At 57.1% G+C, this 23,479-nt stretch overlaps 3 protein-coding genes and 1 long non-coding RNA gene across 5 annotated transcripts; 2 read left to right on the forward strand and 2 right to left on the reverse strand.

The window, feature by feature from the left end:
- Positions 1-878: 878 nt before the first annotated feature.
- Positions 879-3,517, reverse strand: S1PR4 (sphingosine-1-phosphate receptor 4). 2 transcript variants are annotated; one of them, XM_026108333.2, is made up of 2 exons: positions 3,409-3,517; positions 879-2,450 (listed from the first exon to the last, which is right to left on the reverse strand). In XM_026108333.2, exon 2 carries the CDS (start codon positions 2,302-2,304, stop codon positions 1,078-1,080), a length of 1,227 nt encoding a protein of 408 aa, XP_025964118.1. In that variant the 5' UTR covers positions 2,305-2,450; positions 3,409-3,517; the 3' UTR covers positions 879-1,077. The 2 variants fall into 2 exon arrangements, with proteins under 2 accessions (XP_025964118.1, XP_025964117.1); XM_026108332.2 differs by having other exon boundaries at positions 879-2,501.
- A 6,307-nt stretch (positions 3,518-9,824) lies between these two features.
- On the forward strand, positions 9,825-11,848 carry LOC112988091 (mast cell protease 1A-like). Its single transcript, XM_026108335.2, has 5 exons — positions 9,825-9,918; positions 10,014-10,158; positions 10,344-10,479; positions 10,756-11,007; positions 11,340-11,848. The coding sequence occupies exons 1-5, from the start codon at positions 9,855-9,857 to the stop codon at positions 11,472-11,474; spliced, it is 732 nt and encodes a 243-aa protein (XP_025964120.2). The 5' UTR covers positions 9,825-9,854; the 3' UTR covers positions 11,475-11,848.
- Positions 11,849-14,204: 2,356 nt separating this feature from the next.
- LOC112988052 (granzyme G-like) lies at positions 14,205-17,550 on the forward strand. The gene is made up of 5 exons (XM_026108271.2): positions 14,205-14,268; positions 14,375-14,522; positions 15,653-15,794; positions 15,951-16,184; positions 16,857-17,550. The coding sequence occupies exons 1-5, from the start codon at positions 14,205-14,207 to the stop codon at positions 16,992-16,994; spliced, it is 726 nt and encodes a 241-aa protein (XP_025964056.2). The 3' UTR covers positions 16,995-17,550.
- Positions 17,551-18,412: 862 nt separating this feature from the next.
- On the reverse strand, positions 18,413-20,772 carry LOC112988053 (uncharacterized). The gene is made up of 3 exons (XR_003260442.2): positions 20,418-20,772; positions 19,255-19,721; positions 18,413-18,994 (listed from the first exon to the last, which is right to left on the reverse strand). It is a non-coding gene; the product is annotated as an uncharacterized LOC112988053 (long non-coding RNA).
- Between the last annotated feature and the right edge of the window lie 2,707 nt (positions 20,773-23,479).

Here is a 23,479-nt window from a genome sequence, read left to right on the forward strand (position 1 = left end):
GTGCAAAGCTGCTTGGAGGCTGCTGCTCGGCCTTCTGGCAGTGCCCTAGCCATAGTGGCATCTCCCCTGTGCTGGGACCTCGGATCCTGGCAGGTTTGCCAGAGCACAGCTCGCCTCCCTGGAAGGCCACAGCAGCGCAGCCCTGCGCTCTGCAGGTGCATGTCACCCGCAAGGCTTGGCCAGACGGGGCTCTGCCACACACGAGGGCACCGGAGTCCTGAGTCACTGTGGGTTCCTCCATCTGCCTGCAGTGGTGCTGGGGCTGCCTTGCAGGTGCAGCCCCATGCCTGGAGACACAGCAAGGCTCTGAGGTCTCCCTGATGGGCTGTAAGTATGGCCACAGCATTTGTCCAGGCCCAGTGCCAAGCCTCTTTGCTCTGGTAAAAGACGGAGCCGTTGCCGCAGCCCTCTGCCAGCCCGCAGCTGGTCATGCCGTGCTGCAGGTGAGCACTTGGCTCCTGGCCAGTGGTGTCTGAGCTGCTCCCCCCACCACAGTTTCACTTGCAAACCTGGTTATTCTCGATTCCCTGGCAAGGCATCCCCTCTGTGTCCTTTCCCTGCAGCTGTGCCCACCATGGCAGTTCCAGGAGGCTGTAAACAGCAGAAGACTCAGGGATTGCCTCCAACCCTGTATGATGCGGACTGGCAGCTCTGTCAGCCCAGCTTGGTCCCAAGGGGCTGGGGACAGTCTTGGTGGGGGAACCCAGCCCTCCCTCACTGGATCCTGGGCAAGATGCCCTCTGTCAGGAGAGGCACAGCATCTATGTACACGCACATGTGGAACAGGCCCCCCCCCTTATAACCTTGGGCACGGCAGCTGTCTCAGCAGAGCATCTATGCCCCCTTACCCCCCACCCCCCACCCCATCCCAGGACTGGTGCCTTTCCCCATGTTACATGCACACCAAAGCAACATCCCAATCCACGGTGCTGGAAAGCCTGGCCACAGTTAACCACTGGGGCGGGGTCGCACCCTTCAGTCCGAGCTGAACCCAAGGCCCCAGCTCTGCTAGGCCAGGACTGGCAGCACGAGGTCCTAGTGGGCTGTCTGGCCCTCCCCTGCTCTCCCCATGGCCTCTCAGAGGCTGGGGAGGTTGCTCATCATGCTGGAGTTGCTGGAGAGGGGTGCCCTGGGCCGGGCATTCAGGGCTACAGAGCTGCGGAAGCTCTCCCGATAGCGCAAGGAGCTCTCTGTCGATGAGCCAGAGTTGATGTCTGTGATGACCAAGCAGCTCCCGGGCTTGCAAAGCCCAGCCCGGACACAGCAGCAGCACAGCAGGCTTCCCACAGCACGGCGCACCTCCACGCTCCGGAGGGAGTAAATAACAGGGTTAATGCCTGAGTTGAGCATGGCCAGAGCCAAGGTCCAGTCCAGGCTGTGGAGGTGTCTGCAGGTCTGGGTCTCACAGAAGGCATCAAAGAGCAACAGGGCGAAGAGGGGGCTCCAGCAAATGATGAAGGCACCCAGGATCATCAGTACAGTCTTGAGCAAGCGCAGGGACCGTTTGCGGCTGTGCCGAGAACTGGTTTGCTTGGAGCTGGCCAGGACCAGTTGATAGATGGAGATGTAGAGGCCGACGATCCCTAGAAGGATGATGCTGAACATGACCACAGAGAAAAGGATGTAGTTCTTGGAGTAGAGAGGCAGGAGGACAGAGCAGGCGTTGAAGTCGCACAGACAGTTCCAGCCCAGCAGCGGAAGCAGTCCAATGACCAAGGCCAGCAGCCAACAGGAGATGATGAGGCCGCGCAGGCGCAGGGTCTTGCTGGCCTCATTCTCAGCAATCGGCCTTACCATGGCACTGTAGCGCTCGATGGCGGTCACCAGCAGGCTGAAGGTGGAGGCGGCCAGCGCGACGAAGAGGATGCCCTCCCGTAGGAACCAGAGCTGAGGCGAGAGCTGGAAGGTCTTCTTGCCTGAGAGGCAGAGATTGGAGAGGTAGGCGATGCCTGCCAGCAGGTCGCTCACAGTGATGCTGGCAATGCAGGAATAGACCCAGCGGCGGGCTCGCAGGCACCGCAGGATGGCCAGCAGCACCAGCAGGTTCTCCAGGATGATGATGCAGCTGATGATGACAAAGGCTGTGCGGATGAGGCTCATGCCTTCATCCTGGGACTGCCGGTTGGTCAGCTTGCCTGTAAAATTGTAGTGCTGCAGGATGATGTTCACATTCCTCATGGCAGCCAGCTGCAGACATGCTCCTTTCCTGCTGAGCAGGTCAACACTGAGCTCAGGGTATCGAGCAGAGCCTGGGGGAAGGGGATGGGAGTGATTCACCAGCCAGCTCAGCTCCAGACCATCCATCTTCTGAGCCTGGGTCAGCAGCCAAGGGATGCACGACGCAGCAAGGGTTGAGGCGGGGTTTGGAGCAGAGCAGCCCCTCTTTCTGAGGTTGGAGGCAGCTGAGGGACTCTGTCACACAGAGGGGACCGGCTCCGAGCCCAGCAGCCCTGCCCAGTGTGAAGATAAGAGTCAGAGCCCCATCTGCCAGCCCCGCGGCACTGAAAGAGCAAAGGGAGAGGAGGGTGAGGTGTTTTGTAAGTCCACGCGTGAGCATGGGTTTCCTGTTGTTTAATAAAGTTTCCTGTTGTGAACTAGAGTATTGACAGGGTTTCTGACGGTTGTTATCATTTCTCAGTAAGGATCTGGCTATTCTCAGCTTTGCTGTGGTTGTGAAGATGGAACATGAAAGAGGCAACATGTCAGGCCCCTCTTTGAGCTGGGACAGGCTGGGTGGAATGGGGTAACACCTCCCAGCTCGCTGGGTAGGATCTGCTGGGCTGAGCAAGGGTAAGTGCTAGCAACAGCACCAAGACAGCCTGAGACACTGAGTGCTTTGCCCTTTGTGGTACTAAATTCATCCCTGAGCCTTGCAGAGAGCAACGGTCCCTTAATCTGCTGCCCTGTGCACCACCCGTGCACCTTCTCCAGGAGGAAGCTGCTGGCTCTGACTCCTCTGGGCTCCTCCATGGGCCCAGCTCCAACCTGTCTCTTGGGACACATCCATCCAAGTCCTGCCCCACCAGTGCAGCAAGTCTGGGCACCTGCGTGTCTGAAGTCATGGCTCAGTTCCATCCTTCTTGCAGGAAACCAGCTGCTCAGATCCCTGCATGTGCCCTGACACTGCTCCTCTACCTCCAGCTCTCCAAACACCTGCTAGAGATGGGTTAGGCTCGTCCCATTGCTTAGGTCACAGGCAGGGAAACTGAGGCACAAAGCTGATGTGCCTTGCCCAGCATTGCAGAAGAGATGAGGGGCTACACTGGGACCTCAGTCCAGAGCCCTGACATGACCACAATGTTAATATCCATCACTGACCTGCTCCCTGTGCCTGCACACCCTGACTGGAGAGGAATCCTTGCAGCATGCTAGTCCCATCCCAGCTGTTTAATTTGCCTTGTGACTCACCTGCCATGACCGGCGCAAGGCTCTTGTGTGGGAGGAAGGCTCAGCGGGCAGCAGCGCTCACCAGCTGCTTGTTCGAGGCCCAGCGCAGAGTAGGTAGTGGGGAGGGCTCCTTGTGCCAAATAAGTGAGATTTCTACCTACCAAAGTGAAAAAAGGGAAGTTACAACATCAACCACATTTCTCTTCAGGATGGACCCACCCAAAACAGCTGCAAAAAGGCATAGAGAGAAGAAAGAGCGAGCACCTTTTAACTCAGGATCGCAGCAGAAGCCGTCCCAAGCTTTCTGCTTTCACCTGTGCTCTCACTCCAGACCGGCACAAAGTCACAGAAAGGCCCCCGGGCTCGGAGCGAAGAGCGGCTTGCCCCCGTTGGCACACCAAGCAGGGAGTCATCCTGGGAGTCATCCACTGCTTGATGGATGGAGGGATACAAGCGAGACCATGGAACAGACAAGTGGAAAACAACGAAAGGGGTCCCCGCTGCAGGAGGAAATGTGCAAGCAAAGCTGTCCTTGTCGAAAGGTCCATCCTCCCCATTCCACCCTCTCAAGCAGTATTTTGGGCTCTTCTATCAGCAGAGTGGAAAGAAACTCAAGCTGATAAAGTCAGTAGATAACCCCAAGATTGTAGGAGCGGAAATCAGCAGGGAGATGGGGCCATGAGCGCGGTGCAGTCCCGAGGGGAGGAGTGCAAGGTCACACATTCAGCATGAAGGGCACGCTCCCGGCGGGGCTGGGCGCTGCCAGCACAGCACAGGAACCGAAAGGGCCAGAGTGAGTCCTGCACATTGTCCCTGGTTTATTCCTGCTTTGGGCTGGGCCTCCAGCTAATGTGTCTGCTCTGCAACGCAGAGGACAGAATTGGTGGGGAGTCCCTAAAAAGACCAAAAGATGAGAAAACTTGCCTCGCCGGAAGCCCTAGGTAGCTGCCCGGAGAGCTGGCGGCACGTGAGCGGCCTCAGAGGGGAGAAATCTGGCAGGAGCAAGACGGAGGGCGAAGCAGAGCACGGGGCGGGCAGCAGGTGAAGGCTCCAGGGCTGGGACAGCTCAGCGCGCTCGCCTGCACCACTGGGGCCACCACCGTACCGCAGGCTCTGCCCGAAGGCGTCAGATGCTGCCGAAAACCGGCAGTGCTGGTTGTGCAAAGAGCCGTCCCAGGGAGCCAAAGCCTCGTCCCGGCGCCTGACTCCCGCAGCCGCTCAGGAGCGGCGCCCGGGTTTGCGCAGCTTCCAGCTCCGGCCCCGTCTGCCCGGCGGCAGCGTGGGAAGGTGCCGCAGAGCCTGGCGGGGCCGGGGCCAGGCCAGGCCAGGGCTGCCCGCTGCAGGCAGCCGGGGGCAGAGGTCCCCGCAGCTGGCGCGTGGGAGGGCGGCTGGCGGGCGGCTGCTGCTGCAGCGCAGCGGTGCCCGGCGCTGTCTCCCCAGGCGCAGCCTGCGCTTTATCTCGGTACTTCTGCTTTGCTGCCGCCTCAGTTCGGATGTTCCCTCTGCGAAAGGAAGGAGGGGCGGGGGCCAGGTCCTGCAGCGCCTCGTTGCTTTCCTGCAGACCGAGACCACGATCAGGAAGGGGCCCCCGGCAGCCCTGGGCCGGCTGGGAGGCGCCGGGGGCAGGGGGCAGCCGCAGCCCCGCCGGCGGCACCAGCACGGCTGGCGCTGCCCGACCCTCGGCCGGGCGCCCCTGGGCCGCGGAAACGGGGCCGGGGTCGGTGGGGCCACCGCTGCCCACCCCCGCCATGGCCATGGGAAGGAAAATCCACCCCGGCCCCACGGCGAGCTGCCTGCGGGGCCGCGGCGCGAGGCCCGGCAGAGCCGCTCCTGGCACCAGCAGCTGTCGGCAGCACCGAAGGGCAGGGGCTGGCCAGGGCGACGGCGCTGCTCCCCCGCAACCCGCGGCCGCGTCCACGGCCGAGTCCTCCAGAGCATCCTCCAGACCCTGGGGACTGCCTCGGCGCCGGGTCGCAGATCCGCAGGGCTTTGAGGAGACTTGGCGCTGATGCCCAGTCCCTCCCGCTCCAGGCCCGGCCGCACGCTGTCCTGGGAGGTCCTCAGTTACGGTACCTCCAAAAACCCTTCGGAGGAAAGGCTGCACGCTAAACCAGCCCACGGGCTGCCTCGGCCCAGCGTGCTGCTCTGGGCACGCGGGCTGAGGGAATGACAAGGGAAACAGGACAAGGATGGAGCACCCCTTTCACTGGTCAAGCTGCCAATGCTGGGCATTCAGCAGAGCTTGTGTCTGCGGCGTTGCAATTAATAGTCATTCACGGATTTGTCCTTCACAAAACCTCCCTAATTCCTGTCTGAATCCATTTATGTTTGGCCTCTGGGTTATACCCAGGGCCAGGTTCAGTCTGTTAGCTCAGATGCAAGCTATTTGTGTACCTAGCACATGTCAGAGGTAGTTTTATGTACCCACCAAAAATTTTTAAAATATAGGCCTTCTGCCTTATTAATTTTTGCCCAACTCAAACTTCATGCAACAAAGAGAGGGATCATGGAAAAGAGATGAAAAATGCATGTTTAACAGCAAGTTTCAGGCTGCAAAACAAGAGGAGAAGCTGCAGTAAATAAGGGCAAACAGCACGCCATGTTACTGCAAAGACATCGCGATGGAATGACTGATGTGCCTAAGGGGGAAAGAGAGCAAACTACAAATGCGAGATAAAGTATCAATGACTTCAGCTGAGGTTTTCCTGCTGTGCTGCTGCACGGTCCTGATTAAAACCTGTATTTTCAGAAATTCTGATTAGAAAAGCAAGCCGGGTGAAGCTTGGTGAGGAGCGTGGCCCTGTGGCCCTGCTGGGGTGGCCCAGAGCGTGTCCAGCAGCCCCCGGGCCGGCGTGCGGGCAGCGGGCATCCCCGTCCCTGTCCTGCCGGGCCCCCCCGCCCCACGCCGCCCGGCCGGTCCCCAGCGCAGCCCAGGCACCCGTGCCCCGCAGGTGTTTTTCTGCTCCAGGAAGGGTGGAGTTGTGCTGGTTTAGAAACCATGGGTGGCATCTGCCGGTTGCGTTTCCTCGCTCAGGTCTCCCTGCCGTGCAGTGGCGGGTGTCGCCCTTCCAGCAGTGTGTCCCGGTCCCCAGGGCAGTGGGGTGTTCCTGGCCCGAGGAGCTGGGACAAGCTGGTGCGGCCCCTCACTGCGCTCGGAGCAGCGTCCCGGCACAGCCAGTTCACTGAAACTGGGGTGTCCCTGTGGGAAACAGTCCCTGCAGCAAATCTCTGAATTTGGAGGAAGACAACAACAGGAAAGTCTCAGGATCATCTCCTTTTGACCACATTAATGACCTTAAATGGCAAAGTGTTGTTGATTTTTTTTTCTTTGAGTGGCTTTGCAATAGCAACTTTGCATTTGCTTAATGCAAAACCATTAAACACACCAAACAGCTGCATAAAGCAGCTCAAAAAAACAGAGCATTACTTGGAAGACACCCCAGCAAAGCTCATCAGTGGGCCTCCTGTCCCCTGCGGTGAGGCACCTTTTCCTCCTCTGGGACAGGTCTGAGGTTTAACCTTTTAGCTGATCCCTAGAGAAAGGTGCTGAGCGTTTCCAGCGCTCGGCTCCCGCCGCAGGGGTGCTCCGGCGGTGCTGATCCCTCTGCGCCCCTCCAGACCGAGCGTGCCGCAGACGCGAGCTCCGGCGTCTTGCTGCGGTGCTCCGTGTCGCCCCCAGCGCTGCCAGCCCTCGCTGGAGATGCAATCCCTCCCCTCCCGGGGCTGGACTGCGGCCTGGGTAACCCGGGCTGGGGGAGCCGGACCGCTCGGCACAAGCGCCGGGCCCGGCGCCGGCTCTCCCACTGGGCCCTGGACCGGCGCGGCCCTCCCCTCGCACTGCCCACGCCACGGCGGCCCTGGCACCGCCGTGTGCCCAGCACAGCGGCGGCCCTGGCACCGCGGCTCCCTCCGGCCCTGCTCAGAGTCACGTGCCCGGCAGGGCCAAGGCCACGCGGCTGCTCCGGAGCCCGGCGGGAGCTTCCAGCCTCAAGTGCCAGGGGCCCTCGTGGAAGCTGCTCTGCCCCGGCTTGTGGCTGGGGCCCTTCCTCCAGCGCTTGGGAGGGGAGGAAACGGGCCGGGGAGGGCTCGGCGTAAACAACCGGGGCGATGCCCATGCGGCAGCCGCCGGAGGGGTGGGAGGGGGAGAGGCGCTGCGCCGGCGGGTTTGCGGTGAGCCGGGTCCCGGCGCGGGAGGAGCGAGCGCACACCTCCCGCGGTTAGCGCTGCCGGGCTGCCGCTCGCTGCCTGCAGAGCGTCGGCGGCTCCCGAGTGCCGTCGCTCACGGTCCTGCGCCGGGTAAATCCCTTCCTCCGTCTCCTCCCTGCCTGTCCTTCACACCCGTGAATGCCGAGCAGTTTGGGACAGGCGCCGGCTGCCTGTTTCCCTTCTTCAGCGCAGGCTGGCCCTGGGGGTGCTGCGCGCTTGGCCGCTACAGAGCAGTGAACAAACTCCAGCGGCCCCAGCTCCGAGCTCGCTGCTCAGCGCCGCTGCAAGCAGGGGGAAAGCAAAACCTTGCGTGGGGTCACTGCCGGGCACGGGCGCGCCGGAGGAGCTGGGGATCGGGGTGCAGCGGGCGCCCTTTATCTCGACACTTCTAAGCAAGGTGGTGAGCAAACGCCGGCCTGATGCCCAGGACGCCCCTGCTCCCAGCGCCTGCTAGCCAGCTCCAGGCAGTGCAAGGGGGATGTCTTTTCTGTTGGGTTGCTTATACCTACCCACACGCTCTGATTTTACTTCCAGGAATGATTTCAGGGGTTTTCCCTTCTCAGCTCTCCCCCGAGACACCCTCCCCAGGCCGTGCCGGGCGAGGAGCAGCTCAGCCCCCGGCCCTCCCGTAGGGGCGCAGATGGGCTCCTGCAGTAGGAAAACGTCCCGCAGCGGGACCAAGGATTAGGTCTCCATCTGAAGGGGAACAGCATGAAGGCCTCAGGGTGCCGCTTGTTCTATTACCTTCGTCTTTTTGTTTTTTTCACCAACTACTGGCTGCAATGACAAGCCCAAATTAGCTCATTTAAACTAGCTTCCTGTAGTGACCCCAGCCAGAGCTGCTGGGAGATTCCTGGCCAGGTCTACCAGATGGAAAACACAAGCACCAAAAGGGTCAAATGGGGGCATTTCCCCCCGGCAGCTCTGCATGCCGTTTCAATAAGAAAATGCTTGCCGTTGCAGCAGAGGAAGGTGCTTCACTGCCAGCAGCCAAGGCAGCGTCAGAGCCAGGAAGAGGAAGAACCGGGTGTCCTGAGTCCCAGGCCCATGGGGCAGCCCAGCGGTGGCCGGTGCTCAGGCCCACAAGGCCGGGAAGGGATGAGGGTGGCTGGGCAGGTGGCCGGTCCACTGACTGGCCAGGGCAGATCCTGCTTAACGCTGAGCATCAAACATGACAAGGGTGGAGGTGGGCAGGGGACTGCTGCTTTGGGCTGTGGGGATGTTCCCTGCGGCCACTGATGGAAGAATCAGGGTTAGCTGGGCTCTGCCTCTGCTCCACCTACTTTTAGCACAAAGGTCTGGGATTGCAGAAGGCGAAACCAGTAAACTCGGGCTGCTGTGCAGGGCTGGGGTCTAGCGTTCGTGCTGGCCTCTGAGGGGTGGTAACCCCCTGGCCAGGAAAGCAGAGGCGTGTCTGTAAGGAGATGCAGGCTGGGGTTTGCCTCCAAGCAAAGCATCCTGCGACGGCAGCCCGAGGGGACACAGAGCACGGTGAGCCAGCCCCAGCCACCCTTAAGGCTGCCTCCTGACAGCCGAGAATTTGTGCCCAGTTTAGCATTTAACCAAGTCATACGTTGCTCAAGTCAAAGTAAAGACCACAGTTGCAGGCTGGCTCTTGGGTGATTTCAGGTCAGGAAAGGGAGAGAGCAGAGAACCCAGAGCAGGGCAGACGAAGGCTTCCCCCACGGCCCCATTTGGATGGGTGCAATGTTGGCCAGACCAGCTGCAGAGGGAAAATCGTGGAGGAGAAAGTGTGCTCACAGTCGTTGCACTTGCTGACAAACCGCGAAGTGACCTGAGCACCCCAGGAGGAAGTGGAGTGCGTCAAGGAAGATACAGCGCGAGATGCACTGCTTGCCAGGGCTCCAGGATACCACACTTTGCAGCAGCAGCCAGCACTGATTTGTCCTGCAGCCAGACTGGGGAGAAATGCCAAATCTCACCCTGAAAACACCCCAGCATGCCTCTGTTGGTTGGCAGCACGGTGGCCCTGGGGCGGGAGCATGCTGGGCTCCCTCTGCCCCGCTCGGTCACCACGGATCGCAGCCTCAGAGGATGTGGGGCATGTGGGGGGCTGGGGCAGAGGAGATGCAGATAGACCCACGGGGATGCTGCGCTGCTCTGATTAGCTCAATCGGGCCATCACACATGGTTTCCGGGCTGTTGGGTACAGCTGGTCACAGGGTATAACAACAGCTCTTGGGCACTGGGAGGCTCAGCCTTCCACACGGCTCGGAAGGAGCGTTCAGCCGGGGGGAGAGATGCGCCGGCCCCAGCCGCTGCTGGCCCTGCTGCTCCTGCTCTGCTGCCCATGGGCCAACACCCGTAAGCCGGTGTGCTGCAGGCTGGCGGGATGAGGCTGCCGGCCCGGCTGTGCCCTCGGCGGCTGCCGGCTCACCCTGCGGTGGGGTGTCTTGCAGGTGCTCTGCGGGGTCGGATCACAGGCGGCCACGAGGCTCAGCCCCACTCCCACCCCTACATGGCATACCTGAAGTCTGGTAGGTTTTTCTGTGGGGGCTTCCTCGTGGCCCCTTCCTGGGTGATGACGGCTGCACACTGCCTGGGGTGAGTACGTCCCACAGGGGACTTCTCCCCTTGCTCTCCCCTGCCAACGAGGTCCGTCACCATTTTGGAGCAGGTTCCTCCTCCTGCTCTGCTGAGCAGCTCTCTCCTCCTACCCGCGACCGGGGAGGGAAGCAGGTGAGACCCCAACGGTTTTGTCCCTCTCTCCCCTCTGCCGCCACGGCCAGGAACATCACGGTCGTCCTGGGAGCTCACAACATCAATGAACCAGAGACGACCCAGCAGATCCGGGGAGTTCTCAGATACCACCCGCACCCTGAATACGATCCCAAAACGCTGTCCAACGACATCATGCTCCTCAAGGCAAGGCAGTCCCGCGGCAGGCAGCGAGTCTGGGTGGAGCAGGACCATGGGGCTGGCAGGGGCTGGGCAGGGCACCTTCACGCCGCTGGCTCCTACAAACCATCAGCTCCTTCTGCGGGCTGGGGGGGGCCGGGAGGGAGCTGCGGGCATGGGGGGCTGTGCCCACGGCAGCTCGCCAGAGCTCGCGGCCCTGCCGGACCTTGCCTGCCTCCGCGTGTGAAGCAGCCGCCCACCATTCTGCTCGTGGCCTTCTCCAAACGCCTTGCTCCCTCCCAGCTGACAGCGAAGGCCACTCTCAACAAGTACGTCAAGACCATCAAGCTGCCCAAGACCTGCAGGGACCTCCGAACAGGCACCAGGTGTAGCCTGGCAGGGTGGGGCCGGACCGATGAGGACCAGGAGACCGACAAGCTCTTTGAGACCAAAGTCTCCATCTACAGCCGCAGGAAATGCATCTGCTTGTACCCGGGGCTCAACAACGGCATGGTCTGTGCCGGCAGCTTCCACGAGCTCAACGACTCCAGCCAGGTACAAGCTGCAGCGGGGCCGGGGGGCTGGGCTTGGCCCTGGGGCAGGTGGGATCCCTGGTAGCTCGCTCCCCAGAGGGGTGACAGGCCCTTGATTCCTAGCCCCCACGTGCACTAGCTCCCTGGGTGCCCCGAGAGCATGGTCTGCTTGCAGTGCCGGGGCAGAGCCCCAAGCTGCCTTCCCAGACTGCTCCTCCGCAAGGGCAGGCACCTGGGCAGGAGCAGAGCTGGAGCAGAGACAGCCCTGCTGGCAGGGCCTGGGCAGCGAGGCACCAGGGCAAACCTGCTCCCAAGGGAAGAGGCCTCTAAAACCCCTCTCTTGTCTCTCCGCAGGGAGATTCTGGTGGGCCTCTAGTGTGCAAAAATGTGGCTGAAGGCATTGTTTCCTTTGGGTACAAAAATGCTCCTGGGGTCTATGCCCGCGTTGCCAACTACCTGCCCTGGATCAGAAAAACCATGAAGAAGTAGTGGCAGCAGCATCAGTGCAGCCTTGGAGCCTGCACTGGTTTCCCTCCTGCACCTGCTGAAGGCTTGACTCCCTCCCCCCTCCTTGGGAGCTGGTGCAACCGAGTGGATGGGCACAAGGATCCCTTTCCTTACCCAGGACAGGGACTGACTGTTCCGGGGCCGCTGCCCATCTGGGTCCCTGCCCGTTTCAGGAAGCCAGTCCTGGGCCATGCTGTATCACCTCGGCAGAGGCAGGGATTGTCCCAGACAGCCCTAGAAAGAGGCTGAGCTACCAGGACCCCGTTTCCTTTGCAGATGCCCCCTGTCCCTGCTTGAACCTTGTCACACATGTAACACCTACAGTAAACTCAGAGCTGCGTTTTGTGGCGCATCCATCTCCTCCTTCCTCGTACCTCGTCCCTGGGGAGCAGGGGGCGGGGGGGGTCAGCCTGCTGGGAGCGGCAGCTCCTCCGCTACTGGGTTGCTGGCACACTTGGAGGGGGACGGCTGCAGCTGCCCTTCCTCTGCTTGTTTCTCTCCCTCTTGGGAAGACAAGCCCAGACCTGGTGGCACAGCATGAGAAGAGACTATCCTAGCAGCAGCACACAACAAAAAGGGCTTGCAAGCCTCCCGTTGCAGGCAGCAGAAAGCTGCTCCTCCCCGCAGAGGCTGCTCTACCCCTCTCCCGAAGCGCCCTCGGGCTGCAGCCCCAACACCTGCACCAGCCCCTCCTTCGCAGCTGCACTGGCCGTAAAGTGCCCGGCCTAACCGCAGACGGGTGCCACGCTGAGCCCTGCTCTCCTCTTTCACCCCTGCTAGTTTCTGACGGTGCCTCTCCTCTGCGGAGCGGAGAGGGCCGGGTGCTTTCCCGGAGGAGGGCTCAAGGGCAGGGACAGTGCCTCCGTAGTGAATTAAGTGCAGAACTCACTGGTGCAGGATGCTGGAAGTTTGTGCAAGTTCAAGGGGAGACTGACCTGGTTTGTGGAGGGGAAACCCAGTGAAGAATTTCAGAAATACGGAAACCACATCCAGTTCACGGGAACAGAATGTCTGCCCTGTTCTCAGGGTCTGCCCTGGGCTTCCAGGAGTGGCCTCCGTCAGAGAGAGATGGCCCAGATAGGCCTGTGGCCTGACACAGGACATTGGCTCTCATTTTCTTCTCCCTGTCATTCCTGGGACAAAGGGAAACTACCTTACTTTTGCCTTCAGTGCCCGTGACACCCTGGAGAAACTGAAGGGAGTCCATGGCTTGGGTTTCTGCTAACAGCTGCTATCAGCTAGGAAATCTGCAAGTGAAAAGGCTGCAACTGCTTATCTGCCTAGTACAAACCTTTGTCACGTCAGGGTTTTCCTTGAAGCTCCAGCTGCTGCAGTCTTCGCACGAGAATGCCAGCTTTTAGCTTAAAAATGGGGTTTTCCCTGTGGCACTGGAAAGAGGAGGGCAGGCAAATTTACTGGCAGCTGGATAGGGTGAAACACGTCAGCCCCACTTCGTCACCAGCCGAAGGAAGGAACCGCTGGTGGGGCAGGGGCCCAGACGTGCCCACGCTCCACGCTGTCTGGGGCCGGGGCAGGGGAAGGGCCGGTGCCGGCGGGGAGGCCTGGGGACGCCCAGCCTTCTCCTGCCATGGGCTGGTGGAGCGGGTCACGCAGCTGCCTGCGGGCCCAGGGGAGACCGAGCCTTGCCAGGCGCTGCAGAAAGGCGCTTGGCACGTGCTTGGCTTTTAAAAGTCACTGCCTGCCAGGGTGGAGGTGGCCCTGGCTGTCGCAGGCTTGGCAATGGCCCCTTCCCAAGAGGAAGGCTGCCAGCTTCGGGGAGACACAGCCCCCGTCTACCTCTGGGCAGTGAAGGGGCAGAATCCCAAACCTGCATCTCATCTCCATCCACCCACAACAAACCACAGGGAAAGCGAGTCCTGCCCCAGGGCCAGGGAAGTGTCCTGTCCCCTCTCTCACCTGCTGCTAAAGGGATGGTGAACTCCCCTGTTTAACAGGCAACAACTACAGCTGCAGAGAAGCACTTAAAAATGACGTCTTTTGCTGTACAAAACCAAGTTCCAAGTTGCCACGTGGTGCAGAACACAAACCCCGAGGCGACCGCAGTGCAGTCACGCTGCCATGGTTTGGATAGCCGTGCTCGTGAAGCTGCCCTAGAACTTCGTGCCCTCACAAAGCTGTGACAGATGTGGTGTTACAATTAGATTTGCGTCCGTTTAGCAAGGACTGCTCTGTGATCCAGGACCATACCTACAGAGAAAGAGCAGGAGGGTCCTCAACTGCCATTGCATAGTCTTTGGAACTTGTGCATTGAGTAAAAAATAAATAAATAAATAAATAAAAAATCATGGTTTTGCAAGGCTCATGATAAACATCAAGAGCATTCACAAGCATGCAACAACAAATATAAGCTGCAAGAGAAGGACAGAGTGGAGGGCAAAGCACTGGGGTGAATATACTGCCTACAGCTTCCAGCTAAAAGGCAATGGGTTCAACTGGCTCCCGGTTTAGAAGGATGTCAGATACCACAGGTCGGACCCAAGATGAAGGTGGGTTGATGCCCAAGGCTAAGGCTGACTGAATTCCCCTCTCAGATTGCTGAGGTATGCAGTTTGCAGATAGATTAATCAGATGAGCCCAGCCTCTGTGGTTTCCTGGAGTCTAGTTTCAGGCTATAAAGCCTTCTCGGGAGCAACAAGAGACCCCAGTTGCAGCCCAGCCTCCAAGGGATCCACTGAAGCCGAGAACGCGACGATGAAGCGTCTGCAGGAACTCCTGCTCTCCCTGCTGCTGGTGACGCACCCGCCGGCCATCGCCAGTAAGTAGGACCAGCCGAAAGGTGGGGCAAGGGCTGGGGAAGGAAGAGTCCCGGCCAGCACGTCCTGCGCCCCGGATCCGCTCATCCTCAGTCTGGTGTGTTGCAGATTATTTCTGGAATCGGATCGAGGGAGGAGCTGAAGCCAAGGCCCACTCCAGACCCTACATGGCCTATCTGCAGGGAAGGAACAACCACTTCTGCGGAGGCTTCCTAGTGGCCCCAAACTGGGTGATGACAGCAGCTCAGTGTTTCAAGTAAGCTCGTGCTACTTTTGTACAGCACCTGGCACAACGAGATCGTTGCACTGCCATGGTCCGGATAACATCGCCCAGACAGAGGTCCAACAGTTTGAGTCACTTCCCTCTCAGGCTGTGACCAAGCTCTTTCTCTTGTACTGCTGGGACAGGGCAAGGCTGCGGGGGCCGGCACCAAAGCAGCAGGGGTCTGTCCGCGGCTCTCCCTGGAGCCACCCGTCCCCATGCCACTCTCCAGGTCATGCTCAGGGAGAGTTCGGCTCCTTACCCGGTTTTCTTCATGACCCATCTGACTCCTCCTGGTCATCCACAGTCAGAAGTCTTTCCAGCTGCTGTCACGGACCTGCTGGCATAGCAGCGGTTACTGGCACCAGGCTTTGCCCTTTCTGCCACCAAAGACCTGCAAGATTGTTGCCAGAATTAATAATCTTCTGTTTTGAGGGAGCTGCTTGTCCAGCTCTCTTCCCTCCCTTTGGTTGGGAAAACGGAGGCATGGACAGGCGAAGTGGCTTTACTAGATGTGTGTGGACTCTGGGTACAGTTCCTAGACGTGCTGGGGCTGACGGCTCTGCTGCCATGCCCGTAGCCCGGGCTCGGAGCCAGCTCTCCTGCCCAGGGGATGGAAGGAGAGTCAGCAGAAGAGCCGGGAGCAGAACCCAGGGGCCGGTGCCCAAAGCCCCACTTGCCCGGTTGAGAGGGACTCCCACCTGCACCCAGCACCCTTCCAGCTTTGCCAAGGCAGTCTCTTCTGCAGATGGTGCGGAGGCTAGAAAAGATACCAGTATGCTGGCCCAGAGCAGGGTCTTGATTTAGAAATCCCTGCCTGGTGCCGTGAATTTCCCCAGGCCTGTGAAGTCTGCATGCATTAATACATGTCCTTACGCAGCAGCACCGTACCAAATCAGCTCAGCTGGCTCGTAACTGCAGTCTCAAGTGCTAGAGGCAGAGTAACCTGCTATTTCACTCTGCCTTTTGGCTGCATAGATTCCCTGGCAGAGCTGCTTGCTCTCACCACTCTTGCTTAAAGCCCAGTCTGTATCTCCAGGCTATGCCCTGGAGAGATGTGCCTCACTGTCACCAGGGCAGACAGGAAAAAACCAGCGACATACACTGGGTTTGATTTTTACCAGCCACAAACCTCTGACTGTCATCCTTGGAGCCCACAACATCCAGAAGAAAGAGGAAAGCTGGCAAACATTTGAAGTCCAAACGTATCATCGCCACCCAGACTTCACCCTTCCTCAGAAGGGAAACGACATCCTCTTGCTGAAGGTAACTGCTTGCCTGGAGTGCCTGCCTGGTCCCATCTGCCCGGACTCACCGGCACACAGGGCTGAGCTGTAACACTGGAGCGGGAGGGGACAGCCTTCATCACAGAACATTTAAAGACCAAACACTTTTTTCTGTATTTTTTGTACCCTTGCTCAGCTGAAAGGCAATGCCACCAGCAATAGCTATGTTAAGACCATTTCCTTCCAAAAACAAAAAGCCCGTGGATGGTCTGTATGCAGCATAGCTGGCTGGGGCCACGAGACACCGGCTGCCACGCTCCGTGAAGCCAAAGTCACCATCCTCAAACCAAGGGACTGCCTAAACTTATACCCCGGGCTTGCTAACAACTTGATCTGTGCCCGCAGTGGATCCACTGGAGCTCTCGAAAAGGTCAGTGTCCAACACAGGGAGTAGATGGCCGTGGGAGAGATGGCCAGGTCTTGGGTGTGAATCTGATTTGGGCTAAGAAACTTCACTGAAAACATGCTGTCCAAAACTGCTTGTTACTGTCTTCTCCCTCCCCCTCACCCCATCAGCCCATGCTTCCTCACCAGCATCCCTCTGCCCTGGGCCTCCATCTCCAAGGACCATCCCCTTGCAGGCCAGCAGTGCTGCTGCAGACAGCAGACCTCATGCTTGTGCCAAGCTCTGTACCCAGAGAAGAGACAAGGGCATCCAGCTGTCTTCCCACAGCAGAGCATCTAGGAGCCTGCGACAGCACAAGGGGACACGGTTTGGCTGCTGAGGGTTTGCCCTAAACCTCGCAGCAGGTGCGGGTGCGTTCCGTAGTGCTGTGCAACCGGCAGAAGAGTAGAAACGAACTTTAAACCTCAGCACTCCCCCAGCTGTAGCTGTGCTGGGTCCCACACTGGGCCCAGACAGGATTACCTACGGTCTCTTTTGGACCCAGAGCTACCCCCATGCATGGCCAGTCCAAGCTCCTCTGGCAGCAGCTCTGTCCTGGCATGCGCAGCCTTGCTGTTCTCAGCGCGTGCACCCCCCTCCTGGGGACACCCCACAACCAACACTGATCTCTTCCCCTGCTGTCCCTCTGTTTTGCAGGGCGATATTGGGGGCCCACTCGTCTGCAACAACAAAGCCTACGGTATCTTCTCCTATGGGTATGGCAATTGGCCTGGTTTCTACACATACATTGCTGCCTACCTCCCGTGGATCGGCAGTGTCATGAAGTCAGCATGAATCTACTCTCTCCATGGCTGCTGTCCTGGAAAACTTGTGTTTCTGGGCCCTACTCTCACCTGCTTCCCCTTCTCTCCCCGCTCCCCCACTCTTTCTCCCTGGGCAACATCTTTCACTGATCCTCATGGACGCAGCAAGGACTTCTCTCCAGCTAAGGCAAGCTGTGGCAGCGGTGGGCTCGGTGCAGGGTTTGCACCTCGATTGCATTTGTTCCCTGCATCAGCTGCGGGGTGCCCATTTCCCCAGCACACGCTCCCACACGTCACTGCTCCGGTGCCCCCCCGTCAAGCTGCTTGCGGCACAGCTCTGGAAAGGAAGCAGCAGGGCAGCTGAGCCCTGGGGATACCTGCTGCCCTTGGGGGAAGGTAGCACAGTTAGACCGGACTAGATGAGCCCCAGCTGCCTGGGTCTCCTTTGCTGGTGCCCTGAGGTTAGAGGGCTGCCCCCAGCTCCGAGGGGGAACTTCCAGCTTCTGTTTCACTACTGCTGCTGTCCCCTACCTCTGAGACTTGCTTCCTCATTTCTCCCCTCTCGCTGTAGTCCAGTGTTGCAAGAATACATGAAAACAATAAACTGCATCTGTATTTGAGAGTCTTTTTCCTTCTATGAATCTGATTTCTCTCAGTCTCTGGCCCCAGCCCTGAACAATTCAGCAGAAAGTCACTGCTCAAACTGCTGAAGCCCAAGTCAGAAGTTTCAACCCGAATCAGTGCCCTCCATTTTCTGTCCCACCTAAAACAGGTAGAACGCCTGGTTTGCAGGGCAGGGACAGCTTCCTTGCTCCCCTCCCCAGTGTGGAGGGCTCAGGCAAAACGGAGAAAGATCATAATTGGCTATCTATATCTCCCACACGCCACAGCACAGGTAGGCAAGAGAGAACTGCACAGTGGAGGGGACGCTGAACACGGGGAATCCCAGGGTGACTGAAGCACTTGTGACATGTTTCTGCATCCCTGTCCACATTGCAAAAGGGCAAAATTAGCCTTTCTTATTATTACACAGCAAAGCCGAGACACAGCGGTGCCCCCACCCCCTTTGGTCCTCAAGTGCTCCATGAGACACGCTTTGTCACTGGGCTGTGCCAAGCCTCGTGCTGTCTCTGACTAATTCAGAGATTGTCAGATACAGAGAAGCAGTAGCTCGCATTGGTGGCAAACAGATTTGGCTGCTTCAGTCACACACATTCCTGGAACGGAGCTGGAGAGACTGAGATGCTGAATGTGCTCTGCGAGATGCAGCTGCTTCTCCTGTGGTGCCAAGCAGAACCCACTCTCCGTTCTCCCAAGGAGGACTGGTCCCCCTCTCCTCCCAAGACTGGCCTCAGAGGCCTGGGAGAGGGACTTCAACAGCTCCATGCTACCCACATCCAGGTCCCGAGTACCAAATTCCCATGGCCCAGCAAGAAGGGAAGGAAGAAATCACTGCTCGAGAAAGGTGCATGAGCTATTTTGGCACCAACCTCCCTTTATTGCCAAGGCCTGGATTGCTTGCCTACCTGGCAGAAAAGCAGGCAGGATTAGCCTACCTGCAGAGAGGGGATGCGAGCAGAGGCAGCGTCAGGAGGGGCTCCCTGGAAGGCACCATCCGGAAAACACTCTGCTGATAGCCGCAGAGAGGTTCCCCTCACGCACCACCCACGGAAGGCCCCCACAGCTCCCATCCACACACAGCAGAAGGGGCGCGCGGAGCACTACGCTGGACACCAGCCGCAGCTGACCATCCGACAGCCAGCTCGAAGTTTGACAGGTCAGGCTATGTCTGTCACGGAAGACTGACATCTTCCCAGCAGGCAACCAGTATCACCTCTCTGACATCCCTGAAGACTTTGTGGATGTTGTGTGTGTCAGTAGCGCAGTAACGGCAGCAAAGGCATCCGGATGTGGGGACGGTTTGCAGGAGTCCCAACCTGGTGCTGCTGACGGGAGCTGAGCACTGCATGTAGGTATCCACATACATGTCCAGGATAAATTGCTTTGCTGCTTCTGCATCCTGCTTGGGCCCTGAGGTACAAGAGGCAGGGTGGGATTACAATGCGTCACATCTAGAGAGCTGGCAGCTTCAGAAAGACACATTCAGAGGGGAAGCTACTGGTGACAAAGGACCAAGAAAAGCAAAGACAAGACCCTTTGAGTTGGGACTTTGGGGGGCTCCCTCCCCCCATCACATCCTACCCCATGACCCCTCTTTTTCCTCCCTCCATCCCTCCTCTCCTGAGCTGTCGCCCAACAGACAAACGGCACCTTCCCCCAGGGTGACTCACCGAGAAGCAGCAATTTCAGCTCTTGCTGGTCTCGTCTCTTCTCTTCCCTCAGTGTTTTGTTGATTCTTCTGTCGATCAGAATTGCAGCTTTCTCCTCCTCCGAGAGGAAACATGGGCGCAGGCGGCGGCAGCAGAAGCACTGAGCCATGGCGGCAGAGGGGGATGCCAGAGGGAAGGGCACTTGCAGCAGCAGAGCTCTTTGGAGCCGGGCAGGGTTACGGCAGGTTCCTTCCCTCCCTGCTCCACCCCTCCAGTCCTCTGCCCTTCGTGTCTGCGGCTGGCGGGGCTCAGGCAGGTGCTAGTCAGAAGTCCGCTCAGAGGAATCCAGAGGAGCCCTTCATCACATGCATGCAAGTGCCCATGAGGACACAGCGAGTCATTCAGGTCTTTGTAGTGAAGCCGACAGCAGGGAGAGCCACCACATAACCCCCCAAGGCCTGTCATTCAGGGAACATTTTCTTCCAACACTGTGGTTTAAGAGGGGGGAAAAAAAAAAATTAAGACACATCTCTCCTAGAATAAAGCTTGAAAATATTACATCTGATGGAAATTAATCTGGAGATCTGGCAAGCGACCTAAGAAGAGGATGAGAACAACATCTTTATCAGTTGCTTAGGATTTCATTAAGAAAAATAAAATAATCTGCTAGGTCTCACTATGTTTTCAAGTTGGCTTAACAGCAGTTCTTCTAGAAACACACTCCCATACGTCCCTAGCCAGAGTCCTGCCCCTTGGGACACCTTTGTCAATCAAGTCCAAGTTACAAAGCTACCCAAGACTGCCAAGCTGCACTCCTTGCGTCCTGCACAAGCTCTCATCCGTGAGCCGTGCAGGGGAAAACCTCCCTCCCGAGGAACGCACGTTCTCCCCTGGCCTAGGCAGGGGGTCCACAGGCAACAGAGCTTCACAGTGAACCCACCACCCCCAGTTCACAGAGAATGAGTAGAAAAAACAAAACGGCTTCTCGCTTCCTCATCTGACATCTCTCCTACCACAACCTCCGCCCCGAGGAGGGGAGGGAAATGGAATCTCAGACATCTACAAATTCAAGCTCTTAAAAACAGAGCCACCCACTCCGGGAGGCTCTTCTGCATTGTCACAGGCCAGTGCTTTCGCTTCCCCCACGCGCTTCGAGTTCTGCTCCCATGAAGGAGGCTACTCACCCGTGAAAACTGGGCAGCTCCAAGACCGAGACCCGAGACCGTGCTGCACGTTGCACAGCATCAGCACTTAACCCTTTCAGCCTCAGCAGAGCGAGCAGGGCAAAGCTCCTCAGCTTCCTCGCTCGGGAAGTCCAAGGCAGACCGAGCAGCAGATCCAGCCCTGCACTCATCCCCTCCCTCGCTACAGGTGCTCAGGGTTAACCTCCTACCCACCGGCACTCCCAGATCGACATTAGTCTGACTGAATTGGAGCTCCTGTTAACCAGCCAGGGCAGCTGCACATTCAGTTGATCTGAAGGAGCGCTGGGATAGCAGCCCCATCCACCAGCAGCACGTGCAGTGCTTGCAGTCCAGACCTCATCAGCTGCTCAGCTAGCTTCTGCATTCGTGTGCTGGAAGTGAAACACAGGCAGGGCTGAGATTCACCAGTACAAGAGGATCCAGAGAACATCATCCTCTCCCAAACTTTGAAAAGAAACAAATCCCCACACACTTAAGGGAAAGCTTCAGATCATAAAAGCACAGACTCTCCTTAACAGTAAGAGGTGACAGTACAACTCTTCAATTCTCTACAAAGTTGCAGGAGAAGCAGCCATAGGCAAGCCTTTTCCAAAGGACGCTCCACACAGGTGCAGAACACAGCCACGCTGAAGCAACAGCCAGGAAGGAATCAGCCTGCACAACCCAATCAGCCATCCGTCACGACAGAGGAACCACTGCCAGCACAGGAGAGCGAGGGCAGGAACGTGCTGGACAGTGAAATGCTGAGGATATTATGTGTTTTACACAGACAGTGTGTTCCAAGACCTACAGCTTTGAGATTTGTCTTAGAGTAAGTCTGAAAACACTAACTCCATTCACCTGCTTTGCTTTCCCCCCGCCCCAGATTTCCAAACATACTGGTTTTGATTGGGACCCAAAGTAAGGCATAAGCAAGATTTCGTGGAATATCCAAAGTAATGCAGGGCAGGGAGGGGAAGGAGGAGCTTTATTATAATCTTCTGCCTATACTGATTTCCTGTGCTGAAAACAGGGCTGGTTTCTCTCCTCCCTTTGCTGCAAGGAACGCACCAAGTTTGAGACCTCAGCTGTGAGGCACTGGCACCCCAGTGAGTGCCTTTCCATCGTGACACTGCCAGACCAAGACACTCGGGAGAAAATTTGAGCCTGCCTCTGCAGAACAAACTCCACTTACTCTCCTTGATGCCCTATTTACTTTGGCCTTAATTGTTGCTGTACACTCCAGGGCTTACAGCCAGGGGAGGAGAGACCCAGCTACCGAAACAAAAGAATGAAACTTGAGTCTCCACAGATGAGATAAATATAACATGAATCTGCCCAGAGGAGGTCTGGAGCATGATTCCCACCCAAGCAATGAGAATGGGCTAGTGACAGAAAAAGCAGCTGCAGCTGAAGAAATTAAAACAACCTTTAGAGAAAGAGGGGATAAAACCTCTCTATTCTTGATGGGACTTAGTCAGTCTTGTAGCACACAGATTTAGAACTTGAGTTGCATTCTTCTAACTGCATAGAAAGGAGGGAAGAAAAAAAAAGAGAGACACGTTTAAAGCACAAGAAACCAACATAACTCTTAGGATTAGAACAGACAACTGAAATCCCAGAAGTCAAAGACTAGGGGACAAGGCTAACAAAGATACCAATAAGCACTTATGTCTGCTTGAGTCCCAACTTCCAGATTATACATTGGTTAATGTCGTTATACTGTGACTTTTTTTGATCAATTTTAAACTTTAATTTTACCAACCAGCTCCTATTCTTAAACTTTTCTAAGCTTCTCTTTATGTTTTAGTTTCTGGTTTACAACAGAAGTTTCTAGACTATAAAGTCTCCAAAGTTTTTGAGAAGCAGAAGTCAACTTCAAGTTTTGTGTTAAAGCATTCCTAATGGGATTTATTTTTCAAGAAATACTTTGAGGGAATGTTCACCTTTCCCTTTGCACAAAGGTGACTTGTTAGAGCCCATTTAATATCTGCAGCAGCACAAGCTACAAAACACTGGACCAAAGAATTTAAGATACCAAGTACTTTCCAAATTTAGTAATTAAAAATTTCTTATAGCCTCCCCAGGGCATTCATATGACTGAGATAAGCTATAATTGAACAAAGTTATCAGTGATTTTTGCTGTGGATAACGTTGTTATTGTACAAGGAGAACACATTTATGGGTTTTATATGCAAACACTGCCCTCTCCGGGTTAGGAACAGCACATGTTCCCCAAGGGTATCTCTCTAAGCAACTCCTGAATGGATCCAAGAACTTACCTCTAAAATTCCTTTTCAACAAAGCATGACGTTGCAGTTTGGAAGTAAACTGGTGGCTAAGTTGAGCCAGGCATCTGTTTCCTCTAGGTTTCTTTACACCCTCGAATCTGCTCCAAATCAAATGCTGCAAAGCACAAGTCGAGCAGAGTCTTCTCCTCTAGTCAGACTGCCAATTGTTTTCCAGAAGAACAGCATGTTCCCACTAATGTGCTCATCCTACATCTCCTCTACTTTCCGAAGAGTCTCATTGAAGCTGTCAGCTCTGTTTGCAATAGTAGAGATCAAAGGTCTGAACCACTGGGAACAAGTATGTGAACCAGCATAGCAGGAGGGACCAGCCTTTTAGATGCTTCATACCAAGACTTTTTTCATGGCCAAGAGCTACAGAAACACACCTTAGGTGAAGGGAGGTGCAATTCCAGGAACAGTGCATGGGCAGGAGTGGCCAGTGACAAGAGATAACGGCACCTGGCTGGGCATGCAGAGCCTGGGGCATGCAGAGCCTAGGCAATACCAGCATCAGTAGTCCCACCAAGCCACATCCTCTTCCATCTGGGGAGCTAGGTCACCCAGAAGCTTTCCCACAGCCCAAATGCCAGTCTTGTCATATAGTCTCCAGTATGGGAGCCACAAAAAAATATTAAAAAGCCACAAGTTTGCCACCCAAGTTGAAACAGATGCCGTGAGAATTGTTCTGGGGGCTTGAATTCTGGATTGGACTGCATCACAGAAGACAAACAGCTCCAGTACAGCTATACTGAACTGGCATGTTTGAAAGGA

Source organism: Dromaius novaehollandiae, chromosome 25 (genome assembly GCF_036370855.1).
Source record: "Dromaius novaehollandiae isolate bDroNov1 chromosome 25, bDroNov1.hap1, whole genome shotgun sequence".
In the NCBI taxonomy this organism is placed as follows: domain Eukaryota; kingdom Metazoa; phylum Chordata; class Aves; order Casuariiformes; family Dromaiidae; genus Dromaius; species Dromaius novaehollandiae.

Excerpts from the sequence above, each read along its gene's own strand:
- S1PR4 (XM_026108333.2), bottom strand. The coding sequence starts at position 2,304 with ATGGATGGTCTGGAGCTGAGCTGGCTGGTGAATCACTCCCATCCCCTT.
- LOC112988091 (XM_026108335.2), top strand. The coding sequence starts at position 9,855 with ATGCGCCGGCCCCAGCCGCTGCTGGCCCTGCTGCTCCTGCTCTGCTGC. Across the intron at positions 10,159-10,343 it reads ACGGCTGCACACTGCCTGGG|GAACATCACGGTCGTCCTGG; the intron begins GTGAGTACGTCC and ends CGCCACGGCCAG. Across the intron at positions 11,008-11,339 it reads AGCTCAACGACTCCAGCCAG|GGAGATTCTGGTGGGCCTCT; the intron begins GTACAAGCTGCA and ends GTCTCTCCGCAG.
- LOC112988052 (XM_026108271.2), top strand. The coding sequence starts at position 14,205 with ATGAAGCGTCTGCAGGAACTCCTGCTCTCCCTGCTGCTGGTGACGCAC. Across the intron at positions 14,269-14,374 it reads GCACCCGCCGGCCATCGCCA|ATTATTTCTGGAATCGGATC; the intron begins GTAAGTAGGACC and ends GGTGTGTTGCAG. Across the intron at positions 16,185-16,856 it reads CCACTGGAGCTCTCGAAAAG|GGCGATATTGGGGGCCCACT; the intron begins GTCAGTGTCCAA and ends TCTGTTTTGCAG.